The sequence below is a fragment of the Chiloscyllium plagiosum genome, unplaced genomic scaffold, assembly GCF_037043375.1.
Source record: "Chiloscyllium plagiosum isolate Xiang-an unplaced genomic scaffold, Cpla_swu_hap1 HiC_scaffold_1, whole genome shotgun sequence".
NCBI classification, from domain to species: Eukaryota; Metazoa; Chordata; class Chondrichthyes; order Orectolobiformes; family Hemiscylliidae; genus Chiloscyllium; species Chiloscyllium plagiosum.
Window position 1 is genome coordinate 65,694,917 of NW_028270139.1, and position 27,603 is coordinate 65,722,519.

At 40.8% G+C, this 27,603-nt stretch overlaps 1 protein-coding gene across 8 annotated transcripts in view; it reads right to left on the reverse strand.

Annotated features, from left to right (window-relative positions):
* Positions 1-27,603, reverse strand: part of pds5a (PDS5 cohesin associated factor A) — a 222,221-nt gene that overhangs the window by 109,489 nt on the left and 85,129 nt on the right. For all 8 annotated transcript variants that reach the window (XM_043692752.2, XM_043692731.2, XM_043692757.2 and 5 more), the window contains exons 7-9: positions 22,043-22,123; positions 16,179-16,319; positions 423-538 (exon numbers count right to left, since the gene is read on the reverse strand). In XM_043692752.2, coding sequence (XP_043548687.1) covers positions 423-538; positions 16,179-16,319; positions 22,043-22,123 — 338 coding nt within the window. The remainder of the gene's footprint in view (positions 1-422; positions 539-16,178; positions 16,320-22,042; positions 22,124-27,603) is intronic.

Here is a 27,603-nt window from a genome sequence, read left to right on the forward strand (position 1 = left end):
ATTCTTGATTGAAATCCATTAATTTGACAAAGTATGAACATTGATATATGGCAATCATCAAACATTTGGTATAGGGGCTTGGGGTTTGAAACATCGGCCTATATTTATTGTGAACATAGAATAACAATTTGGTCAAGGTGCAATTATGCTATCCCTGTAAACGATACCCAAATTCTTTTCACCACTTTTACACAAGGAACTTTCAATAGCACCCACATTTTAATATGGGATTACATATAAAAAGACATGAATGGAGTAATTATCATTATAGCTATAGCAAGTTCTTCTGAAATGTAACCACTACAGTAGTATCGGAAACTCAATTTGTGCACTGCAAGCTCCCACAACTATTTTGAGCTTCCATCAAAAGTAAACCATGCACAAGAACACCACCTTGAATCATTTACAAGTATGTATTGTACCGTCCAAGGAAGCACTGCCAGAGTGGACGATTTTGTGTTGCGAGCTCTGAATCCTTTGCACCGAACAACTTAGCCAAGAGTCGAACAACAGCCAATCGCTCTTCTCCATCATTACTCTAGGGAAACAAAATGACATGAGTAAAATATACAAGAAAGACTAATTTTCTGAGGACTAATGGAAGTTAGAGAAAACCTGAACTCTGACTAAAATACTGTACAAAGATGTACAGTAATTCAATTTGACCATACACCAACTTACCTAACAAACCAAATACATCTTTTACATGCTGATGCAAGAATAGAATGTAATTGAGTTAAATTCATCCATCTCAGAGCCAGGATGGGCCTTAGATACAAAATTTTGACTGCACAATTCATTGAATATTCAACCATAAAGTGGAATATTATAACGCAAAATATTAATGCCATCATTACCACATTAACTACCAGGAGTAGAAATTTTCATATCAGTGCTGTCTCATTAAACAGCACTGTATTGTTATCTATTTGCATTATATTTAATAACTAAACATAAAATAGATTTTCTGTCACAGAAAACCGATATCACATTTCACAGAACAGTATAAACAAAGGGCTTAGCGTCAGAGTCATGCCGCATGGAAATAGACCCTTCGGTCCAACCAGGCCATGCCGACCATAATCCCAAACTAAACTAGCCCCACCTGCCTGTGCTTGTCCCATATCCTCCAAACATATTATTCATGTACTTATCCAAATGTCTTTTAAATGTTGGAACTGTACCTGCATCCACCACTTCATTCCACACATGAGCCACTTCGTGTGTAAAAAAGGTGCACCTCGTCTTTTTTAAATCTTTCTCCTCTCACCTTAAAAATAAGTCCCCTTGTCTTGAAATATGATAAAGTATTTCAGTCAGCATATGTACTGCCTGGATGTAGGTTTGCTCGCTGAGACATTTCGTCACCCTACTGAGTAAGATCTTCAGTGGGCCTCCGGGTGAAGCACTGTTGATAATTCCTGCTTTCAATTTATATGTTTAGGTTGGTGATGTCATTTCCTGTTCTTTTTCTCAGGGGGTGGTAAATGGGGTCTAACTCGATAGAGTTCCGGTTGGAATGCCATGCTTCTAGGAATTCTCAAACGTGTCTCTGTTTGGCTTGTCCTAGAATGGATGTGTTGTCCCAGTCAAAGTGGTGTCCTTCCTCATCTGTATGTAAGGATACTAGTGAGAGAGGGTCATGTCGTTTTGTGGCTGGTTGATGTTCCTGTATCCTGGTGGCTAGTTTTCTGCCTGTTTGTCCAATGTAGTGTTTGTGACAGTCCTTGCATAGTAGCAAACACTACATTGGACAAAAAGGCAAAACACTAGCCACGAGGATACATGAACATCAACTAGCCACAAAAAGACATGGCCCTCTCTCACTAGTATCCTTACATACGGATGATGAAGGACACCACTTCGACTGGGACAACACATCCATTCTAGGACAAGCCAAACAGAGATACACACTAGAATTCCTAGAAGCATGGCATTCCAACCGGAACTCTATCAACAAACACATCGAGTTAGACCCGATCTACCACCCTGAGAAAAGGAACAGAAAATGACATCACCATAGAAAATGACATCACCAACCCAAACATATAAATAGAAAACAAGAATTATCAACAGTGCTTCGCCCGGAGGCCCACTGAAGATGTTACCTAGTAGAGTGACGAAACGTCTGGAAATGAACCTTCCAGCTCAGCGACCAAACCTACATCCAGAACTACAAACTGAGCTACAAATCTTCTCAAATCTCACTAATACATGCTGCCTCTTAAAATGACTTCCATATGAATGCACCCCTCTACTTGCTCAGCAAAATTCAGGCTTTGTAGTTTTAATGCACAAGCAGATAAAAAAACCTTCTAACGAGAAACTACTACAAACTCAGGAAAACAGCCAATTGCAGTCGGCAGTAATAGCAATGCATTAAACAGTGAAGCAATAAAATCACTTCCGTATTTTAGGAGGCATTAGCCTTTTTCCTTCAGGTGTTAAATGAGACCTCAAACAAAGTTTAAATTTCAAAAAATTATATATTCACAACCAAATTATTAAATTCCCTCTCAATTATATTTTATTGTTTAATGTCTCAGATTTTCTCAGTAGCTCAAGCTTCAATTGTATATTTTGCTCCAGCATAATTAGAATGTTTTCAGTCACATCTGTGCACATGCAGCTTGCAGAATTTTTCATTATCCTCAAAATATTTTGGAACTGAACTAGTGTGACATGAATTTTGCATGGATTGGAAAATCTGTTTTTAAAAGATATTCTTTCCTTCGACCTGTCCTATTAAAATCCTTCCAACTCCTTTCCTGTTTTAAATTCTGATCAAAGTAACACTTGTGCTCAAGAATTCCTAAGACCCCTTCACACAAACTAAAAATTGCTAAATACTTCTTCGCTGAAAAGGTTTACAGTTTGTTATTTTCCAAGTAATTTATGTCCACTTTGTTTATGGAAATCTGTAGAAAGTTTATTATAAGTGTATCAAATACCTTTGTACAAAAATGCCAACAAGTGAAATTGGCTGATGATGAGTTAAGCAGTTTGCAACATAACAATAAACACAAAAGGGACTGCTGCATAACATGAGAAACAATGGACAAGTGAGAATGCAGAATGAGCACAATGGCTAGTTTTTGGAGGCTGGGGGTAGGTGGTTTTCATTGTATATTGACACATTATAAGCAAAATCAAAACATGAACTGTTAACCCAGAATTAGCAAGCATATCAGTCTCTTAAATATTGCTTTAAAAGCAGAATAATGATAACTGCCGAAACAAATCAACAGAGTTGCAATATGGCATGAAATAGAATTATTACTCATTACAAATTAGTGCATAACTATTCACAAACATAATTGGCAAAATAAAATACTCAACAGGGTAACTTGCAATACAACTTCGAGAAAGAAAGATATTTGTGTTCCAAGAGATCAACTGGGATATTGCAGTTGTATGCCTGTGCTCAGAAACAACAGCAACTTCTTGATGCTCACACACATGCAATTATGTACAAACATCCAAATTAGGAATAGACTACTCAGCTCCCCCCACTACTGTGCTGCCATTCAATAAGACCGTAGCTGATATGATTGTTAATTCAAATCTATAATTTCACCTTCCCTTGATAAACTTGAAAGGTTGAAAGGTTAACAAGTATCTATCTACTTTTGTCTTTAAGATATTCAAGTATTCTGCTTTCACCACATTTACAGGAAGAGAGCTCCAAAGACTCATACACCTTTATAACAAAAAAAATGTTTAATCTCCAGTTTAAATGGGTGGCTTGTGATTTTTAAACAGACCTCTAGTTTCAGATTCTCCTGAGAAAGGCTTATCTCCACATCTACCCTGCCAGGATCCCTCAGTGGCTTATATGGTTCAATCAACTAATCTCTTATTTTTCTGAACTCCAGCAGATACAAACCCAGTTTGCCCAACTCTTCTTCCTATGACAATGTGCCGATTTCAGGTATTATTCAAGTAAATGTTCTGTGAGCTGCCTCCAATGCATTTACCTCCTTCCTTAAATAAGGTCACCAATACTGTGCATGGCATTCCAGATGTGGTCTCACCAGTGCCCTATATAACTAATACATAACTTTTCTACTTTTGTATTGAATTTTCCTCAAGATACACCACATTCTATTAGTTTACCTAATTACTTGCAAAAGGACTCCCAGCTCCCTCTGCAATTTCTTAACAGTCACATTATACGTCTTACTTATATAATTTTTCCTCCAGTTTCATATTATCCCACATTATATTTTATTTGTCAGATATTTACCCACTCAATTTTTTGTAATCACTTGTGTACTCTTCAGAACCGATTTTCCTATTAATGCTCAACGAAGAAGTGTGTAATCTCAGTGCTAGGACACTCCCGCTGAGGCTCAAGAAGAGCCCTAGGCTTTACCATCTTTGTCTGCATCATTAATGATCTGTCCTCCATCATAAACAGCGAAGGAGATTTTCTAAGATTACAACAGGATCTTGATGAAATAAGTCAATGGGCTGAAAAATGACAGACAGAGTTCAATCTGAATAAATACGAGATACTGCACTTTGGTACAACAAAGAATAGGGCTTATACAATTAACTGTAGGGCCTTAGATAATATTATGGAAGAGGGACCTAGGGGTTCAAGTACATAAGTCTTTGAAGTTTGCGTCACATATAAACAGGGTGGTTAAAAAAATAATTTGACAAGCTTGCCTTCATTGCTCAGTCCTTTGAGTACAGGAGTTGGGATATCATGTTTGAGTTTGTCCAGGACATTGGCGAGGCCTCGTGTGGAATACTGAGTCCAGTTCTGGTCACCCAGTTATTGAAAGAATATTATTAAGCTGGAGAGGGTTCAGAAGAGATGCACCAGGGACTTTTCTCACTGGAACACGGGAGGTTGAGAGGCGGACCTTATATAAGTTAATAAAATAATGAGAGGTGTAGATAGAGTTAATGGCAGTTGTCTTCCCCAGGATGGGAGATTTCAAGACGAGGGGGCACATTTTTCAGGAGAGTGGAGAGAGATTTTTTAAAAAAAGGCATGAGGGGTATTATTTTTTACACAGAGTGGTTTGCATGTGGAATGAACTTCCTGGAGAAGTGAAGTGGTGGATGCGGTGCAATTATAACATTTAAAAGACTTTTGGATAAGTCTGTGCATGAGAGAGGCTAGTGGGGGGAGAGATATGGGCCAGAAGCAGGCAGGCGGGACCAGTTTAGTTTGGGATTATGGTCAGCATGGACTGGTTGGACCAAGAGGTCTGTTTCCATGCCGTATGACTTGATAAAGTCAGGCGTGGGATGTGTACTGATGATTGAACAATATTCAGTACTATTTGTAACTCCTCAGATATTGCAGCTGTCCAAGTTCATTTGCAGCAAGACCTAGATAACCAGGTTTGAAGTGACGTGTTAAGTAAGGTTCATGCCACACAAATGACAGAAGAGGACCTAAACACCAGCTCAAAGTTCAATAGCATTATCATTGCTCAATCCCCACTATCAACATCTTGAGTATTACTATTGACCCAAGTTTGGACTGGACTATCCTGCTGTAGCAAGAGCAGATTAGAGGCTACCAATCCTACTGGAGGCAACTCACCTCTTGTCCACCAACTATAAGGCACATCAGGAATGTGATGTGCCTTATAGTTGGTGGAATACCTGTTTGGATGAACACAGCTCCAACAATGCCCAAGATGCTCAACACCATGCAGCACAAAGCAGCTCACTTAATGAATACCCCATCTACTATATTAAGTATTCACTCCCTTCACTATTATTGCACAGTGATAGCAATGCATACCACCTACAAGGTGCACTGCAGCAACTCACCAAGTCTCCTTCTACAGCACTTTCTGAACCTGCAACTTCTGGAAAGACAAAGGTAACAGAAACACCACTACTTGCAATCTACCTTTCAAGCCACACACCATTCTGACTTCGAAGCACATTGCTATTAATGTGACAAACAGTAATAATATGAAGACAACAGTGAGTAACCCTACTCACCAAGTGCTAATCGTTTCAAAAAGGCACTTCTCCATAAGCTTTTTCATGGCAATTGAGGATGGGCAATAAATACTGACTGGATCAGCAATGGCCACAACATTTTTTGAAAATGGGAGATCTTCCAGCTTTTTTCAAACTGCGTCCCTTAGTTGTAAACTCTCCCTTAAGGAAAAACATCCTTTCAGAGTCCTGCTTGTTCGCCTCTCAGAATCTTGAACATCTCAATAACATGACTTCCTAAACTTCAAAGCTCCAATGGATACAGGCCCAATATATTCAAAATCTTCCTTGTGAGAAGCCTCTCCCACATCCAAGGTATCAGTCCAATGAACCTTTTCTGAATTCATTCTAAAGCATTTAGATCCTTTCTTAAGGAGACCAATATGCAGTAGTCCATGTGATCTCAATGCCCTGTACAACTCTCAATGCTCTGTAAAACTGTAGCAAAACATTCCTATTATTATGCTCCTTTTGCAATAAACAACATCTCTATATCATTCTCTGCAATTAGGACTTTTTAAATTTAGGTTTGCCTTCTTTGAAAATCCTTCAGCACAACTGGCTGTTTAACTTGCTGAGCAATACATGTCTAAGGAGCCTAAAAAAAAAACTCAGGAAAGGTCCTGCTGAGGGAGCATGAGCAGGTGGCTATAAAACAAAAATCACGACCACAAAGACAGTGTATTTGGATTACTAGGCCTCACCCCTTGCAAATGTCCATTATCAGGTTCTTGCAAACTGTGAAGAAGGATAAGCAAACTGACCATAGCTATTCAAGTGGAGAGTGGAAATAGGAACGTAGTAGTGGTAAAGACAGTATAATTAGAGGAATAGGTACTGTTCTCTGCAGCAGTGAGTGGGAGACGCAAAGGCTGCATTGCATGCCCAAGGTTGAGGTTAAGGACATTTCTTCAGGGCTAAAGAGGAAATTGGAATAGGAGAGGAAGGTACACATCCACACTGGTTCCAATAATATTGATAGGACAACAAAGGAACATTCTCTTGAAGACTTTGAACAGTTACAAGCTAAAGTAAAATGCAGAACCTCAAAGGTAATAATGTCTGGATTACTACCAGCGCTGGATTCAAAGCAGCAGCTCACCACTGTCTTTCTCAAGGGGAAATTGGTATGGGCAATAAACGTGGCTCATGAACAAATTTAAAAAGACATTAATCATGGGAAGAAAACAGCAGAAACTTTCAACAAATATTTTACATGTCATCACAGTAGCACATGTAAAATGCATCCCAAGAATAGTTGAAAATCAATAGGATAGAGTGAAAACCAAACTAACACTACAGGAAAACAAATCCAGGAAAATAATAAGATTAAATGTTGACATGCTCACGACATCTGATGGGTCCTCTTCCCAGCATCTTAGAGTCATAGAAAAATACAGTAGGTAAAGGTGCCCTTCAGCCCAACTCATCCATGCCAAACATGTTTCCTAAACTGAACTAGCCCCACTTGTCTGCATTTGGCCCAGATCCGTCTTAATCTTGTCTATCCATGTAACAGCCTAAAGGTCTTTTAAATGTTGTCATTGTAACCGCCTCTACCACTTCCTCTGGCATCTTGTACCATAAACACACATGAAAAAGTTGCCTCTCACGTCCTTTTTAAACCCTTCTCCTCTCATCTTAAACCTATGCCCTCGATTTTCCAGCAGCAGCAGCAACTCGAAGGGTGGGAGCTTGGACCAGGGGCCTGCTGGGAGCAGTGAGTCACTGATTTGAGCTTTTAAATTTGAAGTCAGAGAGCAGAGGTTTCTGGGAAAGGAGAGACTTCTTATTTTTATTTCCGTCAAGCTATATAAGTCAGTGTCTTCTCAACCCGAGACACTACCTTTTTAAGGCCTCTCACCCAACCACCTCCTCTAACCTTAAAGACCAGGGACATATCAAGTAAGCGTCTCTCGTTTTTACTTTGCGATAACGGGACTAGCAGGGATGGTAGTGCAGGGAAAGCAATGTTCCTCCTGCATGATGTTTGAAGTGAGGGACGCCATTAGTGTCCCATCCAAGTACATCTGCAGGAAGTGCACCCAACTCTCGCTCCTCCAAGACAGTGTTAGGGAACTGGAGTGGGAGCTGGATGAACTTCGGATCATTCGGGAGGCAGAGGTTGTGATAGATAAGAGTCACAGGGAAGTAGTTACTCCTAGGCATGAAGAAAACTGGGTGACTGTTCGAAGTGGGAAAAAACAGTCAGTGGAGGGATCCCCTGTGGTCGTTCCTCTGAAAAATATGTATACCGTTTTCGATACTGTTGAGGGGGACAACTTGCCAGGGGTATGCAGTGGGGCCAGGTCTCTGACACGGAGCCTGTCCCTGTTGCACAAAAGGAAAGGAGGGGAAGGAGGAGTGTGTTAGTCACTGGAGACTCGATAGTTAGAGGCTCAGATAGAGGGTTTGTAGGAAACGAACAAGACTCGCGGTTGGTGTGTTGCCTCCCAGGTGCCAGGGCCCGTGATATCTCAGATCGTATCTTTGGGGTCCTGAAGGGAGAGGGTGACCAGCCTCAAGTCGTTGTCCATGTAGATACAACAACATAGGTAGAAAGAGGGATAGGGATGTAAGGCAGGATTTCAGGGAGTTTGGGTGGAAGCTGAGAGCTAGAACAAACAGAGTTGTTATCTCTGGTTTGTTGCCCATGCCACTTGATAGCGAGGCAAGAAATAGGGAGAGATATCAGCAGAACACGTGGCTGCAAGGATAGTGCAGGAGTGAGGGTTTCAGGTTTTTGGAAAATTGGGGCTTATTTTGGGAAGGTGGGTCTTGTACAAACAGGATGGTCTTCACTTGAACCAGAGGGGTACTAATATCCTGGGTGGGAAATTTGCTGGTGCTATTCGGGTGGGTTTAAACTATCTCAGCAGGGGGATAGGAACCAGAGGTGTAGTTGCAGTTCACAGGAGGATGAGAGTAGGAAGGACAGGGACAGGATTTCAGGGTCACAGGCAGCAAAGTAGTTTGAAGTGTGTCTATTTCAATGCCAGAAGTATCCAAAATAAGGTAGGTGAGCTTGCAGCATGGATAGGTACCTGGGACTTCAATGTTGAGGCCATTTCAGAGACATGGATAGAGCAGAGTGAGGAATGGATGTTGCATGTTCCAGGGTTTATATCTTTCATTAAGAACAGGCAAGGCGGTAAAAGAGGGGGAGGCGTGGCCTTGTAAGTCAAGGATAGTATAACGTGGCTGAGAGAACTTTTGATGAGGACTCATCTACCGAGGTAGTGTGGGTTGAGGTTAGAAACAGGAAAAGGAGAGGTCACACTGCTTGGAGTTTTTTTTTAATAGGCCTCCGCAGAGTTCCAGGGAGGTGGAAGAGAGGATTAGCAAACTTATTCTGGGTAGGAGTGAAAGGAACAGGGTGGTCATTATGGGGGACTTTAACTTCCCCAACATTGACTGGAAATGCTATAACTCTAGTACGTCGGATGGATCAGTTTTTGTCCAATGTGTACAGGAGGGCTTCCTGACACAGTATGTCGAAGGGCCGACAAGAGGGGAGGCCACACTGGATCTGGTGCTTGGTAATGAACCAGGCCAAGTGGGTAAGCACTTTGGAGAGAATGACCATAATTCAGTTACATTTAGTTTAGCGATGGAAAGGGATGGGTACATGCCACAGGTCAAGAGTTATCGATGGGGCAAGGGCAATTATAACGCGATTAGGCAGGAATTAAGATGCATAGAATGGGGTAGCAAAATGCAGGGGATGTAGACAATGGAATTGTGGAGCTGGTTTAAGGAACAGATATTGCGTGTCCTTGATAGGTATGTCCCTGTCAGGCAGGGAGGAAGTGATAAGGTAAGAGAACCGTAGTTTACAACAGTAATTGCATCTCTTGTTACGAAGAAGAAGGAGGCTTATGTGTTAATGAGGCAAGATGGTTCAGGTGAGGCGATGGAGAGTTACAGATCAGCTAGGAAGGATTTAAAGAGAGAGTTAGGAAGAGCAAAGAGAGGACACGAGCAGTCTTTAGCAAATAGAATAAAGGAGAACCCTAATGCTTTCTATAGGTATGTGTGGAATAAAAGGATGATTAGGGTAGGAATAGGGCCAATCAAAGACAGAAGTGGGAAGTTGAGTGTGGATCCTGTGGAGATCGGAGAGGTGCTAAACGAGCATTTCTCATCGGTTTTATAGAGTCGTAGAGATGTACAACATGGAAACAGACCCTTCGGTCCAACCTGTCCATATATCCCAACGCAATCTCGTCCCACCTGCCAGCACCTGGCCCATACCCATCCAAATGCCTCTTAAATGTTGCAATTGTACCAGCCTCCACCACTTCCTCTGTCAGCTCATTCCATACACGTATTACCCTGGTTTTCACTCAGGAAAAGGAGAATATTGTAGAGGAGAAGAATGGGGTACGAAATATTAGACTAGAAAGGATCGAGGTTAGTTACAAACAGGTGTTATCAATTCTAGGAGGAGTGAAAGTAGACAAGTCCCCTGGGCCGGATGGGATTTATCCAAGGATTCTCTAGGAAGCTAGGGAGGAGATAGCAGAGCCTTTGGCTTTGATATTTCAGTCGTCATTGTCTACAGGTTTGGTACCAGAGGACTGGAGGATTGTAAATGTTGTGCCCTTGTTCAAGAAGGGCCGTACAGATGACCCAGATAATTATAGACCAGTGAGCCTTACTTCTGCTGTAGGAAAGGTTTTGGAAAGGATAAGAGATAAGATTTATAATCATCTCGTAAACAACGATTTGATTTCAGATAGTCAACATGGTTTCGTCAAGGGGAGGTCATGTCTCACAAACTTCAATGAGTTTTTTGAGAAGGTGACCAAGGACATAGATGAGGGTAGGGCAATTGACGTGGTATACATGGACTTCAGTAAAGCCTTTGATAAGGTTCCACATGGTAGGCTGTTGGAGAAAATGCAGAGGCATGGAACTGAGGGTGATTTAGCAGTTTGGATTAGAAACTGGCTTTCTGAAAGGCAGCAGCAAGTGGTGGTTGATGGAAAATATTCAGTCTGGAGTCCGGTTAAGAGTGGTGTGCCACAAGGACCACTGTTATTTGTCATTTTTATAAATGACTTAGACGCAGGTATAGGTGGATGGATTAGTAAATTTGTAGACAACACTAAAGTCGGTGGAGTAGTGCCAGTGTGGAAGAGTGTTACAGGTTGCAGGGGGACTTGGATAAACTGCAGAATTGGGCTGAGAGGTGGCAAATGGAGTTCAATGCAGCTAAATGTGAGGTGATGCACTTTGGGAAGAATAACAGGAAGGCAGAGTACTGGGTCAATGGAAAGATTCTTGCTAGTGTGGATATGCAGAGGGATCTTGGAGTCCATGTACATAGATCCCTAAAGTTGCCACCCAGGTGGATAGTGTTGTTAAGAAGGCATACTGTGTGTCAGGTTTCAGTCATAGAGGGATTGAGTTCCAGAGCCGCAATATCATGCTGCAACTATACAAAATGTTGGTGTGGCCACACTTGGAATATTGTGTACAGTTCTGGTCCCCATATTTCGGGACTGATGTGGAAGCATTGGAAAAGGTGCAGAGGAGATTTACCAGGATGTTGCCTGGTCAGGAGGGAAGGTCTTATGAGGAAAGGCTGAGAGACTTGGGTCAGTTCTCATTGGAAAGAAGAAGGCTAAGGGGGGATTTGATAGAGACATACAAGATGATCAGAGGATTAGACAGTGAAAGTCTTTTTCCTGGGATGATGACTTCAGCGTGTACAAGGGGGCATAACTACAAATTGAGGGGTGATGGATTTAAGACAGATGTCAGAGACAGGTTCTTTGCGCAGAGTGTGGTAAGGGCATGGAATGCACTACCTGCTAATGTAGTCAACTCAGCCACATTAGGGAGATTTAAAGAATCCTTAGATAAGCACATGGATGATTTTGGGATAGTATAGGGGGACGAGCTGAGAATAGTCCACAGGTCGGCGTAACATCGAGGGCCGAAGAGCCTGTTCTGCACAGTATTGTTCTATGTCCTATACCTTTGGACCCCCCCCCGCCAACATAGGGAAAAGACCTTGGTTATTCACCTTATCTATGCCCCTCATGATTTCATAAATCTCCATAAAGTCAAATGTGGCCTCAGCAATGTCTTTTAAGGCTGTAACAAGACATCCAAACTCTGGCGGCACGGTGGCACAGTGGTTAGCACTGCTGCCTCGCAGCGCCAGAGACCCGGGTTCAATTCCCGCCTCAGGCGACTGACTGTGTGGAGTTTGCACATTCTCCCCGTGTCTGCGTGGGTTTCCTCCGGGTGCTCCGGTTTCCTCCCACACTCCAAAGATGTGCAAGTCAGGTGAATTGGCCATGCTAAATTGCCCGTAGTGTTAGGTAAAAGGGGTAAATGTAGGGGTATGGGTGGGTTACGCTTCGGCGGGTCGGTGTGGACTTGTTGGGCCGAAGGGCCTGTTTCCACACTGTAAGTAATCTAATCTAATCTAAACTCCTGTACTTAATGCTGTTACCAATGAAGGCAAACATGCCAAACACCCTCCTCACCACCCTGCCTACAGAACTGGCAAGGGTCAATGGGGGCCAGCAGAAAAATGGAGTTATGGTCACAATCAGATTATCCAGAATTTTACAGAGGAGGTTTATAGACCAAATTATGTACTCTTGTTCTTGTTTCTTACAGGTCACTGACTCAAAAAAGAAACAAATTTAATTTGTCCTTAGTGAGGTAGCAGTTTCTTTCATTCAATCACAAGACAACTAGATTGAAAACTAGCTATTCACACAATTATGCCCACAGTTTAATTTAATCTCAATGTCATGCTGGTTTACTCAGTTGTCTCAAAAACTACAGAAAGCCTCCAGGGAGCAACCAAGCCACAAGCAAACAAAAATATTTACAATTTTCCGATTTAATTAAATAACTGACTGATTCTTCTAATTTGAACAACTATTTGAACTCCACCACCTGCTTAAAGATTGTTTAACTGGATTAAACTACTTAAAACATTAATTTGGCTTGATCCTTTCAAAAGATAAATTAGGTTAATTAGTTGCTACATTCAGCAAGGTGACAAGTGCTGCATGTACAGTTACAAGCGCTGCACGTACAGTTACAAGTACTGCATGTACAGTTAAATACTGTCATTGCAGCTTATAGATCATCATAATCTGTTTATGCAGCCAATTAGTACATAAATTTTGCTACTGCTTTCCTTCAAAATATTTACTGAATTAGATTTTTGATACTCTTCTGCTTTAAAGGCACAATAGTGTGAAAGCAATTTATCAAAAAGGTTAGAGGTAGTAAAGCTAGGAATCAAAAAGAATCAAGATTCATCCATGAGTCATTTTAAATACACAAGTCAAAGTAGAAAAAAACCTAAATATTCACAGAATTATAGAATCATAGAACGCTTGCAGTGTCATTTGGCACTTCAAGTCCACCCAAACCCAGATGCCCCACACCTCCCCTGTAACCCTGCATTGCCCATGGCTAATCTACCTAGACTGCACATTCCTGGAAACTACAGGCAATTTAGCATGGCCAATCCACCTAACCTACATATCTTTGGACTGTGGGAGGAAACTGGAGATACAGAGAGAACATGCAAACGCCACACAGTTGCCAGAGGGTTGAATCGAACCCAGGTTCCTGCCGCTGAGAGGCAGCAGCGCTATCAACTGAGTACTATGCCGCCCATTGCCTTCCGGTTTTCTCATAATTCATGAAGAGTTAGCGAGACAATTTTGAAAACTGATAGTGATGTAGTGAAAATCATAATTAACCAAGCAACGTGAGCATTTCAACCAGAGTGGACAGAGGAAAACCAGTAGACGTGTTGTATTTGGACTTCCCAAATGTGTTTGACAAGGTACCTCTCAAAAGGTTAAACCATAAGAGAAGAGCCCACAGTTCTGGACGCTGTATATTGGCACAGATAGAGAGTTAGCTAATTGGTAGGAAACATCAAGTGGAGATAAGAGATTCTTCCTTAGATTGGTGACTTGTGACTAGTGGGGTTCTATAGGGATCAGTGCTGTGTCCACAACTGTTTACAGTATATATTAATGACCTGGAGGAAGGAAGTGAATGTACTGTAGCCAAATTGCACATGATACAAAGTAGGTGGAAAGGCAAGTTGGGAAGGATACAAATGGATTAGAGAGAGATATTGACAGGTTAAGTAAGTGGGCAAAAAGTTGGCAAATCAAATATAATGTGTGAAAATGTAAAGTTGTTCATTTTGGAAGGGTGAACAAGTGAACAAATTATTATTTCAATGGAGTAAAAGTGCAGACAGCCGCAACACAAAGGGACTTTGGAGTATTTGGACATGAAACACAGAAAGCTAGAATCAGGGGTGCAGCAGATATTCAGGAAGGCTAATGGAGTATTGGCTCTATTTCAAAGTGGTTGGAGTATAAGAGCAGGGACTGGTGAGACCACATGTGGAGTACAGTGATCAGTTCAGAGAAGGTTCACTTGCATGACCCCCCCACCCATATGGATGGATTGTCTTATGAGCAAAGGTTAAAAAGTTTGGATGTTTACTCATTGGAATTTAGAAGAATGGGAGGTGATCCCATTGAACAAACAGGGTTCTTAAGGACTTGACAGGGTAAATGCTGAGAGGAAGTTACCGCTCCCGCCCCCCGCCCCCCCCCGCCCCCCCCCCCCCAATGTGTCTCAGACCAGATAAAGTACAGTCTCAGAATAAAGGGTCATCAATTTAAAGCTGAGATGAGGAGGAATTTCTTAGAAGGTTGGTAGCCTTTGGAGCTCTTTGCCACAGTCAGGTGTGGGGGCAGTCCTTGTGTATATTTAAGGCTGAGATAGATAGATTCTTGATCAGTAGGGTAATCAAGGGTTATGGGGAAAGGGCAGGAAAGTGGGACATGAAGAACATTAAATCAACCATAAATGACAGAATAGGCTCATGGGGCCAAATGGCCTAGTCCTGTTCCTACTTCTTATGGTCTTAGGAAAACGGTGCTTAGCATCAAATCTAAGGGGGGTGCCAATGTAAAAGTGTGGAACTGGGCACCAGTATGGTCCCTAAAATACCCCAATCAATTTATATCTAGCTTGGAAAAAGAACATATTTATGTAATATTCTGCTGTAAAATAATTTTCTTGCTAATGCCGCTTCAGAGGTTTTATGACTCCATGCCTTAGCTATGAATTTTTAAATGGAATAACGACAAAGCTTTTGCAGGTAGCTAAGATACAGTACAAAATTAATTTTCATTGTTTTATTTCAAAATCATATTAATAGAGAATATTGGGCCTTTTAACTTTACGTGCCCTTTCCTGAGTCCATATTCACTGCCTTTATAAAGTTATGATTTTCCTGGAGCTCAAAAATACAAAACTTGAAACTTGTTGGAAATATCTGTCTATAAGTGTTTCTAACAGACCATTATTTACAGCTATGTTTTCATTCTTTTAATGATTACGAAGTCGTGTTAGTTACTTTGCAAAGCTCAGGAACATGATCGTACGTTTAGTCAACTTAGTGAGCTTCACTAAGTCAACCCTCTTTGCTTTGAGATACCTGATTGCAAGTGACTTTGGCTTCTGTTTCTTTCAAGTGTACCTAACCTCAGGATGGCTTGAATATCATTTACTATATGCCTAGATTAGGTCCTCCTCTGTGCTTCCAATAAATTCGATACTTCATTCAGCAAATCTTTATTACCCCCAGGTAAAGACAATATAATTTAATTGTAATCATCTGAAGTTGCTTTTGTGGTCAAAGTATTCAAATTATCTAGAAATTCAAATTAAAGAACTTGCACACTGACTCTCATGAATGATTTTGAATTATCTAGTAATTTGAATTAAACAACTCCTAATTAACAGGAGCACACAGTCATCTTTTATTCATTCTCTCTTTGTTCTCAGATTCTAGGCTCTTGCAATCACTTTACCTGGATTTATACTTTAACTCTTGCTTATTGCAGTGAATTTGAAAAGTGTTTCCTTCTCACTTCAGTTATAGTTAACAATGTTTAAATGAGCACTTAGTTGATGTTTCTAACCTACTTTGGCTAATTTATTCCATTGACATACAAACATCAGATTTTAAAACTTTCTAAGTCTTGAATGCCCTTTTCATTACCGTTAGCAGTGCTTAGATCGAAACAAAATCCCTTGAACAATCATTTATCTTCAAAAAAAAGATAAATCACAATAATAATTCTCTCCTTCGTCACTCATCCATCAACATAACTTGAAGTTACCTTAAGTTTAAACTCCAGCTGTGGCATAACTGAGAGAAGGAGATGAGGATCAATAGCGAAAAGTTCCATAATGAGATCAAAAACGTGTTCGGATAAATCACTCACTGAAGACTTTCCCAGAACTAGGACCTGATTGAAGAACTGGTTAAACAAATTTCATTAAATATACAGCTGAAATCAGTGACAGCACATAGAAAACAAAAGTAATAATTTTATAAATAGTATATCACCATTAAGATCCAGTATTACTCATTTCAGTAAAGCGTAGTTATAACAGCGTAGTTATGTCCAGCGAAACCTAGCTTAATGGAAAATTGCTTAAGATAAATAACGGGGCCTATGGGAAAAGTGGGGTATGGGGCAGACCAGCAAAGAATATTACTCACGATCATTCAAAAATCACCCAAAAGTCTAACACAAAGTATAGTACAGCCCAAATGAAGGTTGAAAACATTTTAATAAAGAAAACAAAAGTAATTTTAACACAGTACGTTTAAAAACTGTAAGAAAGCTACTCTCTGTACAGTACCGCTCACAGAAAGCGGCTCTTGGAAGCTGACATCAGTCCATGCGCAGAATGGCACGAAGACTGGCGCTGACATTGCGCAAGTACAGAATGGCACATAGATGTCAGCGCAAGCGCAAAATGAAGCGTGCAAACCAATCCCGCTGGAATCGCACTATTGCCAACAAAGACAAGCATTCTCTAAAATATTGTTCCCTGATTCTTCAGCAACATTGCAGCTAAATCGCACCGCTGAAACGAGTGTTATAGGGAACTTAACAGAACTCCATTGGCTATATCAATATTTGAGTGTTCTTACTACAGTAGTAAAAATATTACATCCTCTGTGATGACATTTCACCTCCCCTGATGTGCTTTTGCTCACGTAAAATATGTGACTTGCTGCTTTTTGTTTGAAGTTCAGCTCAAAATCAATATTAGTTTACAACCGTTTGTTTATGCCAGACTAGGTGCGTCAAATTTTAAAATTACAAACCCACCAGTATCATACAGCCATAGGAAAAAATCCACTTCTGATTCATAACCTACACTGAGACATAATACTGAAAAAGAGCACCTGATCTGGGAGCTGCTAGTCTGTAATGTGTACTATTTTTGTGACTTTGCACACAAAGAAGTGAAACATCCTGCACTAAAAAGAATTGAAAACTACAAGTTGTTGAAATAACACAACTGTCATAAAAAGCCACATTTCCCAGCTATTTGAGCACAAACTTCCTGTTTTAAAATGGTATTTTGACCAAAGTATTCTGAAATTGAGCAACTGTTAACAATGACATCATTTACATAGTAGTGTCAATGGCATCATGACGAGGCTGTAGTTTGAAGGTTGGTTGAAGTGACTTCTATCATAGTTTTTCATGGTTTAATGGTCTGATTCTGAAAAGTCAGCTGCATTTAGGAAGAAATTTATAAACATAAATAAAAAACTTAAAGGGTTTTGGAAAGCAGGCAGGAAAGTGGAGTAGAGGTTGAGACGAGATCAGCCTCGATCCAGTCAAATGGCAGGGCAGGCTCGAGGAGCCAAATTACCTACTCCTGCACCTAGTTTTTACCACTAATACATTACAAACTGAATACCATGACGGTTGCTAACAAATGTTCAAGATGAACAACTTTAGTGCATTACAAATTTGTAACAAAACACTGGGAAATAATGACCAAGTTTCAAAAAAATGAAACATCTAACATTTACAAGTTGATCAATACCCATTCACTGTTAGAACAGTTCTATGGTTAAGAATGATCACTTTGTCTAATCAAACGTAACATTTAGATTTACAAAAGCCAAACCATTAAAACAAAAATGTTCTTGGGCTTGGAGAAAATCCTGAGAAAGAATGCAGCCTTTCCTTCATTCAATCTGATTTACATAATATAAGAAATAGGAACAAGAGTGAGCCCTTCGGCATGAATCTGTTCAACTATTCAATACAATCTGGGCTGACATCCCATACACTTACCCAAATTTTCTGCATATGTCTAATTCTGTTAACACTTTAGTCTCTGATATAGATATACTCAGTAACTGGGCTTAACAGCCCTCTGAGGTAAAGCTCATTGAACAAGCAAATTACTTGCCCATTTATTAAATATATTTAATGGCCAGCCCCTTAGTCTTGAGACTTATCAAGAATCCTAGCTCCACACCGCCAAGCCCCTTAAGAATTTATGTTTCATTGAGATAAAGTCTCATTTTCTAAATTCCAGATAGATTACAGAGTCAATGTTGACCTTTGAAGCCTTGAAAAATCCTTCCAAGGGCAGTCAACATAAATCCCAAGTGAAAAATGCAGAAGCTTCTGAACCTGTTGGTCTAAGGGATCAGTAGTGTGAAATGTAGAAAAGACATAATGTTGGTTAATTCAAGTTGCACAAATTGTTTGTGCATTATTGCATATAAGTAGTTCTCTTCTAACATCGTAGTTGTATTCCAGCGGAACCTCGCTAAAAATAGAAAATTGCTTCATATTAATAATGGGCCCAAGGGAAAAGTGGAGTTGGGGCAGACCAGCAAAGAACACTCACGATAACTCAAAAATCACCCAAAAGTCTAACACCAAGTATAGCACAGCCTGAATACAGGTCAAAGTCATACTTAGAGTCATAGAGATGTACAGCATGGAAACAGACCCTTCGGTCCAGTCCGTCCATGCCGACCAGATATCCCAACCCAATCTAGTCCCACCTGCCAGCACCCAGCCCATATCCCTCCAAACCCTTCCTATTCATATACCCATCCAAATGCCTCTTAAATGTTGCAATTGTACCAGCCTTCACCACTTCCTCTGGCAGCTCATTCCATACACGTACCACCCTCTGCATGAAAAAAGTTGCCACTTAGGTCTCTTTTATATCTTTCCCCTCTCATCCTAAATCTATGCCCTTTAGTTCTGGACTCCCCGACCCCAGGGAAAAGACTTTGTTTATTTATTCTATCCATGCCCCTCATAATTTTGTAAACCTCTAGAAGGTCACTCCTCAGCCTCCGACGCTCCAGGAAAACAGCCCCACCCTGTTCAGCCTCTCCCTGTAGCTCAGATCCTCCAACCCTGGCAACATCCTTGTAAATCTTTTCTGAACCCTTTCAAGTTTCACAACATCTTTCCGATAGGAAGGAGACCAGAATTGCACGCAATATTCCAACAGTGGCCTCACCAATATCCTGTACAGCTGCAACATGACCTCCCAACTCCTGTACTCAATACTCTGACCAATAAAGGAAAGCATACCAAACGCCTTCTTCACTATCCTATCTATCTGTGACTCCACTTTCAAGGAGCTATGAACCTGCACTCCAAGGTCTCTTTGTTCAGCAACACTCCCTAGGACCTTGCCATTAAGTGTGTAAGCCCTGCCCTGATTTGAGATTCCAAAATGCAACACCTCAAATTTATCCATATTAAACTCCATCTGTCAATCCTCAGCTCACCAGCCCATCAGATCAAGATCCTGTTGTACTCTGAGGTAACCTTTTTCATTAATCACTACACCTCCAATTTTGCTGGGATCTGCAAACTTACCAACCATACCTCTTATGTTCACACCCAAATCATTTATATAAATGACAAAAAGCAGTAGTCCCAGCACGAATCCTTATGGCACACCACTGGTCACAGTCCTCCAGTCTGAAAAGCAACCCTCCACCACTACCCAATCTTCTACCTTTGAGCCAGTTCTGATTCCAGATGATTAGTTCTTCCTGCAATCTGTGATTTAACCTTGCTAACCAATCTACCATGAGGAACCCTGCCAAACGCCTTACTGAAGTCCATATAGATCACGTCCACAGTTGTGTTCTAATCAACCCTGTGTGTTACTTCTTCAAAAAACAACTCAAATATGTTAACAAGACACCATTTCCCATGCAAAGCCATGTTAACTATCCCTGTTCAGCCCTTGCCTTTCTAAATATACGCAAATCCTGTCCCTCAGGAGTCCCTCTAACAACTTGCCCACCATTGATGTCAGGCTTACCGGGCTGTAGTTCCCTGGCTTTCCTTACCACCTTTCTTCAATAGTGGCACCATGTTAGTCAATCTTCAAGTCTTCCAGCACCAGCACCTCACCTGTGGCTATCAATGATTCAAATATCTCAGTAAGGAGCCCAGCAATCACTTCCCGAACTTCTTATGGAGTTGTACAGTACACCTGATCAGGTCCTGGGGATTTATCCATGTTTGTGCGTTTTAAACCAGTCAGCACCTCTGTAATATGGACATTTTTCAAGATTCGCTATCTATCTCCCCACATTCTATATCTTGCCATAATCATGCACAACAACTCTTACAAAGAATTTAAGTTTTCAGCATTTGACTTCTGTAAATCACCACACACTTCAACTGTGCTCCAGCTACCACACATGAAGGTTAACATCACAACGAACCTTCATTGATCATATCCTGCAGTTTTCACTAGAATGGTTTCTGGATCTTTCCAATCCATTGCCTGGGCACACCAACTTAAAAGATATTTCAATCACGCTGTTGATGAGAGATAATGGGTGTTCATGTTTTTGACAAATCATTGGATACCAATAATTCTGACATGGACCTTTTAATAGTCCGTGGACTCTAGGCCTTCTGCCAGAACACTGGACATGTGTGTTCCGAAAAGCAGTTTTGCCAACTAGCTGCTGCTATAAAACCTTGGCACACCTTGGACTTGACTTAGCTGACACTTGTGGAGATGCATTGCATATCTGGTAATATTGTAAACATTCAAACAATTTTCAATATCTGCTTCTCAAGATCAAGCCAGTGGCTGCTCCATGTTCTCAGCAAATTTGGTCTTAGGCATCATGTTGAGCATACATTCTTCCTTATTTCATTCTTGCACCAATTTTTGATTAACACCTTATTTCCTTTTTGCAGCTAAGATGTCTGACAACTTCATGCTTGAAACTAATTTTAAACCTGACTTTTTTTGCAGAAGGCCCTTTTCTCCCCCTGCTCATCCACCAGGCACTGCTGGATGTGTTTGGAGCCTGTCTTAAATTTCCATACATCACTCATTTGATCCTCTGCACTGACTTACAGAATGCATAAAACACGCATCATCCAGCTATGCCCACAAAAAAGCAGCTCAAAACAACTCGGATAATTATCATTCAACCAGTCCACTCTTGGTATCAGCAAAGTGATGATTATTTATATACAAACAATGTGCAGTGTTACAAGGAAAAGCAAGGAGATGGGCATTCAGTCAAAATGCTTAGAGAGCCATTTGAGAGCAGAGGCCAAATGGCCCCCTTCTGCACCAGAACAATTTTGTGAAGCTGTGAAAGAAATAAAAGTAGTGGAAAGGAGGAATTACATTATTTAAGAAGCATAGCCTCAATCAAGAAGTGAGAAAGATATGAACACAGCTGCTAATACTTTTTCATAAATATCTTAAGTTATTACAAAGATTATGAGCAGATACATTTGGTTCAGAATGCTCCCACTTGGAAAAAGTGGAATTTTAATTTCAATATTTCTTAGCGCAACAGCACAGATGATCAAATATTCTATCTTCATTTTTTTTTCTAGATCTGACAGGTGGTGAAAAAATGTAAGACTTCCCACCAGTTGGAACACAGTTACTTTATCAGCAAGGACCAGAAATTTAAAAGGAGTAACTAATCAATGAAAGAACAAGTCTTAAAACTACACCAATTGGATTTATCTTTCCAAACAGGGTGGGTTAGGTTACAAAGTAATCTGTCGCAAGGATTATGAAGAAAATAAATAATTGAGCTATTTTGAACGTCAGTTTATAATTGGCGCAATCAAAACTGCACAATCCAACATTTGCTATGGACGTGAGCGGATAGGAACATGGCTAATTTTGTACTTACACTCGCAATACATGGTTCAATTGTTTGAGCTGTTCTCTTCAGGAGTACTTTAGCTAAATCATAAGCTTGCTTATTCATGTTCTGAAACAAAAAAAAACAAGAACACCTATATGAATGCACTCATCACACCTAATAAACTATAATCAGAAACATGCCTTGAAATAAATATGAAATCTATCGCCTTGATAGATTTTTAGGGGGTTTAGTCTGGTCCATAGTATTCAGCAGGGTGATGGGTGAATGGGATTTGACACAAGTTAGAACATAGGAAAGAGTTTTGGATTACTTCAAGTTTGTAATTTATATATAAGTATTAAATACGGTCAGGAGTACACTAAATAAGTTTAAAGTTAACAAATCAGCTTAGGCAGGGAGACAAGACAGATGATGTTATGAAAGTAGAAAAAGCTTGTCTCAGTGATGGTGATCATGTGAATTGAAAGTTCAACTTATGGTAATATACCAGCATGGTTGTGGCAGTCTGATTCAGACTCAGATGATTGCCAATGAGAGCCTGAAAGTCAATGGCTCGGGAACAAAGTTTGTGGTGCAGACTAAATACAATGACTTCAGTCTTCTCAATATTTAATTAGAGAAAATTTTAATTCATTGCTATGAGATATCAGGCAAACACTCTGAAAATTTAGACAGTGGTTAGAATCTGAGGTAAAGTTGCATGTCATGGAGAAAGAGAGAGAGAGAGAGAGAGAGAGAGAGAGTCATCTAAGGTGTTACAATGCACAACAGACCAGAAATGGAAAAGCACAACCTTGGAAGTTTGTTGTTTTGAAGATGATAATTGAGACTGAGAAAACAATTTGAAAATAAGAATAGGAGTTGCGATGTCATGTTGAGGTTGTAAAGAGCATTGCTGAGGCCTCTTCTAGAGTACTGCATACAGTTCTATTCGCTCTGTTAAAGGAAGGACATTATTAAATTGGAGAGGGTTCAGGAAAGATTTACCAGGATATTGCCAGGGATGGAGGGTTTGAGTCATAAAAATAGGCTGCAACTATCTTCCACTGGTACATAGGAGGTTGAGGGGTGACCTTATAGAGGTTCATAAAATCATGAAAGGCATAGATGAGGTGAATGACAAAGGTGGGAGTGCTCAAAACTGGGAGGCATTATTTTAGTTAAGAGGAGAAAGATTTGAAAAGGACATCAACAGTAACTTTGTTTGCACAGAGAGTGGTTAGTATTTGGAATGAACTGACAGAGGGAATGGTGGGTGCAGGTACAGTTATAACATTTAAAAAACATCTGGATAAGTTCATGAATAGGAAAGGTTTAAAGGGATATGAACTGAAAATGTGTTGCTGGAAAAGCGCAGCAGGTCAGGCAGCATCCAAGGAGCAGGAGAATCGACGTTTTGGGCATGAGCCCTTCTTCAGGAATGAGGAAAGTGTGTCCAGCAGGCTAAGATAAAAGGTAGGGAGGAGGGACTTGAGGGAGGGACGTTGGAAATGCGATAGGTGGAAGGAGGTCAAGGTGAGGGTGATAGGCTGGAGTGGGGGTGGGGGCGGAGTGGTCAGGAAGAAGATTGCAGGTTAGGAAGGTGGTGCTGAGTTCGAGGGTTGGGACTGAGACAAGGTGGGGTGAGGGGAAATGAGGAAACTGGAGAAATCTGAGTTCATCCCTTGTGGTTGGAGGGTTCCTGGGCAGAAGATGAGGTGCTCTTCCTCCAGCCGTCGTGTTGCTTTGGTCTGGCGATGGAGGAATCCAAGGACCTGCATGTCCTTGTGGAGTGGGAGGGGGAGTTGAAGTGTTGAGCCACGGGGTGGTTGGGTTGGTTGGTCCGGGTGTCCCAGAGGTGTTCTCTGAAACGTTCCGCAAGTAGGCAGCCCGTCTCCCCAATACAGAGGTGGCTCAACACTTCAACTCCCCCTCCCACTCCACCAAGGACTTGCAGGTCCTTGGACTCCTCCATCGCCAGACCAAAGCAACACGACGGTTGGAGGAAGAGCACCTCATCTTCTGTCTAGGGACCCTCCAACCACAAAGGATGAACTCAGATTTCTCCAGTTTCCTCATTTCCCCTCCCCCCACCTTGTCTCAGTCCCAACCCTCGAACTCAGCACCACCTTCCTAACCTGCAATCTTCTTCCTGACCTCTCTGCCCCCATCCCCACTCCGGCCTATCATCCTCACCTTGACCTCCTTCCACCTATCGCATTTCCAACGTCCCTCCCCCAAGTCCCTCCTCCCTACCTTTTACCTTAGCCTGCTGGACACACTTTCCTCATTCCTGAAGAAGGGCTCATGCCCGAGTACACAGTAGTAACTGTGAATTCAAGTTTTAAAAATCTGGAATGATGACCATGTAACTAATGTTGAATGTCATAAAAACCCATCTGTTTCACGAATATAACATCAGGCAAGGAAATCTGCTATTCATACACAGTCTAGCCTACATGTAACTCAGCAATGTGGTTGGCACTTCAATGTGGTTGATGGGTAATAAATGCTGGGCTTGCTAATGATATCCACATTCCAAGAACATGTATTAGAAAAATGCTATGCAATAAAAATCAGAAGATAAAGCAAGTCTTTAACCTTTCACTCAACATTACTGAAGCACTATTTAAATGATGCACAGATGTCAGTCATCTTTGTTGAGACAAAATAATCTTACAAAATTATACGTTAATCCCTGCACTTGCTTCTGCTAGTTAACTAATTCAAAAAGCATGGGTCCTGAATTAAAAGCAATTATTTTCTAATTAAGGAGGTTGAAGTTAGTACAGGTGCATCTTCTGGATACTGATGCAAGACCGAAGACGACCATTTTAGTCCTTAATCCTTGGTCAAGATCCTTGAAATATGCATCTTGCCACTCTCCCCTCCCTAGCTCTCCACAAATTGCTTAGGTTGCACAAATAAAAGCAGATCTGTTGAGAGAGTAACAGATTTAACTTCCAATATGACATTTCCTTAGAAACGAAGAGAGGTCAAAATGTTTTATGTTGCTGAAAAAGGGATGGGTGGTTAGTTGGAACGCAAGTGTCAGGATAGGCTACTAGGTAGGAGAAATAAATAAAAAGAATTGTGTGGAACAAATGGAAAAATCAGTGGTCATGGTAATTGCTTGATTACAAATTTTACAATATTTATTCTCTTTAAAGATTGGGAAGAAAAAAATAACATTGGTTATAAATATACAAAATGAGAGCTGCAGGAGGGAAATATCAAGAGTAGAACAGATTTTGAAAAGTAAATCTCATCTGGTGGCTGTTAGGGGATAAGAATGTAAGAAGAGAACGGACCAAGTTAGCTTAAAAAAAAATCAAGATCTGCCAAAGAAAGAAAAAAAAGGAACAGAATCCAAATTGGAATCCACGACTAAAACAGAAAATTATAACATTATAGTTCCAACTGAAATGTGGACAGAGGTGTTAGGGCTCACAGTAAAACATTCCAGAGTACAAACCTTCAGGGGAAAATGGTAAAGAAACCAGAGAATAGATACCGTAATTATATTAAAAACAATATTATTATGACTATTTTGAAGACAATTCAGCTTGTATTCATTTAGAACCAAACTATGTCCTCTGGTTCCACGCACAAATTACCATTAAGGCCCTGAATGGACCGTATTCGTTTCCTTATCATCCTTTTACCTTTAATGCAATTTGAAATAATTTCGGATTTTCCTGTATTTTACCTGCCATTATTCTCACGTGCCCTTTTCGCTCTCCTAATTTTCTTTCCCAATTTCTTTTTTTAAAGTTTCCACTTGCATATTCTGTATTCCTAGAGCTTCTGTTTATCTGAACCCTTGTATCTGCCATAGGCTTCCCTTTCTCTGTTTATCCAATCCTGAATATCCCTTGATATTCAAAGTTTACTGGACCTGTTGATCCCACCATCTACCTTTAATGAAACATGTTGGTCTTGTACCCTCCCCATTTCCTTCCTGAATGTGTCCCACAACTCTGACACATATTTACCTAAAAGTATCTACTTCTAGATCACTTGGCCGAATCATACATGGTCTTAATAAAGTTGGCCTGTCCCCAGCTTAAAATTTGATTCTCGGCCCATCCTTGCCCTTTTCCATAACAATCTTCAACCTAATGAAGTTTAGATCGCTGTCTGCAAAGTTCCATCACTGATGCTTCAAACATCTGCTCAACTTCATCTCCTAAAATTAAGTGAAGACTACCCCCTCTCTTTTAAGGCCCCTACACACTAACTTGAAGAGCTCTACTGAATGCATTTTAAGAACACCATTCCCTCTAAACCTTTTACACGATGGCGAAATTGAAATCCCCTATTGTGACCCTATTACTTTTGCCCTTCTCTGAAATTTACCGACAATCTGCTCTTCTATTTGGCCTCAGAATGTGAGGGGGCACAGAGTACACTCCCAGCAATGTGATTGTTCCTTTTCGGTTTTTAAGTTCTATAATCATGACTTAATTTGAGGAGGCTTCTAAGATGCCTTCTATCATTCCTTGTTCCTGCTGTAATTGGTTCCCTGATCAATGTTACAATACTCCCCCCTTCCTTACCTCCTTCCCTACCTAACTTAAAGACCCTATACCCTGGAAGCTTGTATCAAACTGCAATTCCTGCCCCTGCCTCAACCACATCTCAGTGACAACAATGATATCATAAGTTCATATTTTAGTCTGTGCCCTGGAGTCATTCGTTTATTTCGTCTGACTCCTTGCATTGAAACGAATATCATCCAACATTGCCAGACATGACTTCAAGGGCCTATAATTTATATGCCTTCTTGATTTACTTGCTGTCACTTCTACTTTTGGCCATTCATCTAGACTAACCTCCAAATTCTATACTCACTCACATGTGGCACTGCAAGTAACCCAGGGACTACCAACTTTCAGGTGTTGTTCTTTAATTTACTTCCTAGCTTAAATCCCGTTTGGAAAAACCTCATCCCTTTTTCTATCTATGTCATTAGTACCAATGTGTTTGCCTTCCCACTTCGGAATGTCCTGCAACCAGCGATATCCGTGATCCTGGAACCAGGGAGGCAATGCACCATTCTGGAATCTTTTTTGTGGCCACAGAAATGTCTGTCTGTTCATCTTTCAATTTAATCACCTATCACTGACACCCTTTCATTCTTCTTCCTCCCCTCTAGTACAGCAGACCCACCATGTTGCCATGAAGTTGGCTCCTACTCCTTTCCACTGCACAACCATCTCCCCCAACAGTATCCAAAACGGTAGATTGGTTAGAAATGATAATGCCCACTGGGGACTCCTGCACTGTCTGCCTTACTATACTCTGCCTGCTCGTCATCCATGCCCTTGATGCCTGAGCAGTCTTCACCTATGGTGCGACCATCTCACTGAAAGTGCTATTCATAACATGTTCAGCTTTGCAGATGCTCCACAGTGAATTCACCATTGCTCCAGCTCCAAAATGTGACTAGCTAGTAGTTTCAACCCAGACACACTTAAATCTGAATACAATTAACTTGCCTCCCTTACCCTACATTGTTTACTTACATCACTTTATCATACTGGACATGACTTTCACTTATTCTTGTTTTTTCTCAGGTAATCCCTTCCTCCAAATAAAAAAAA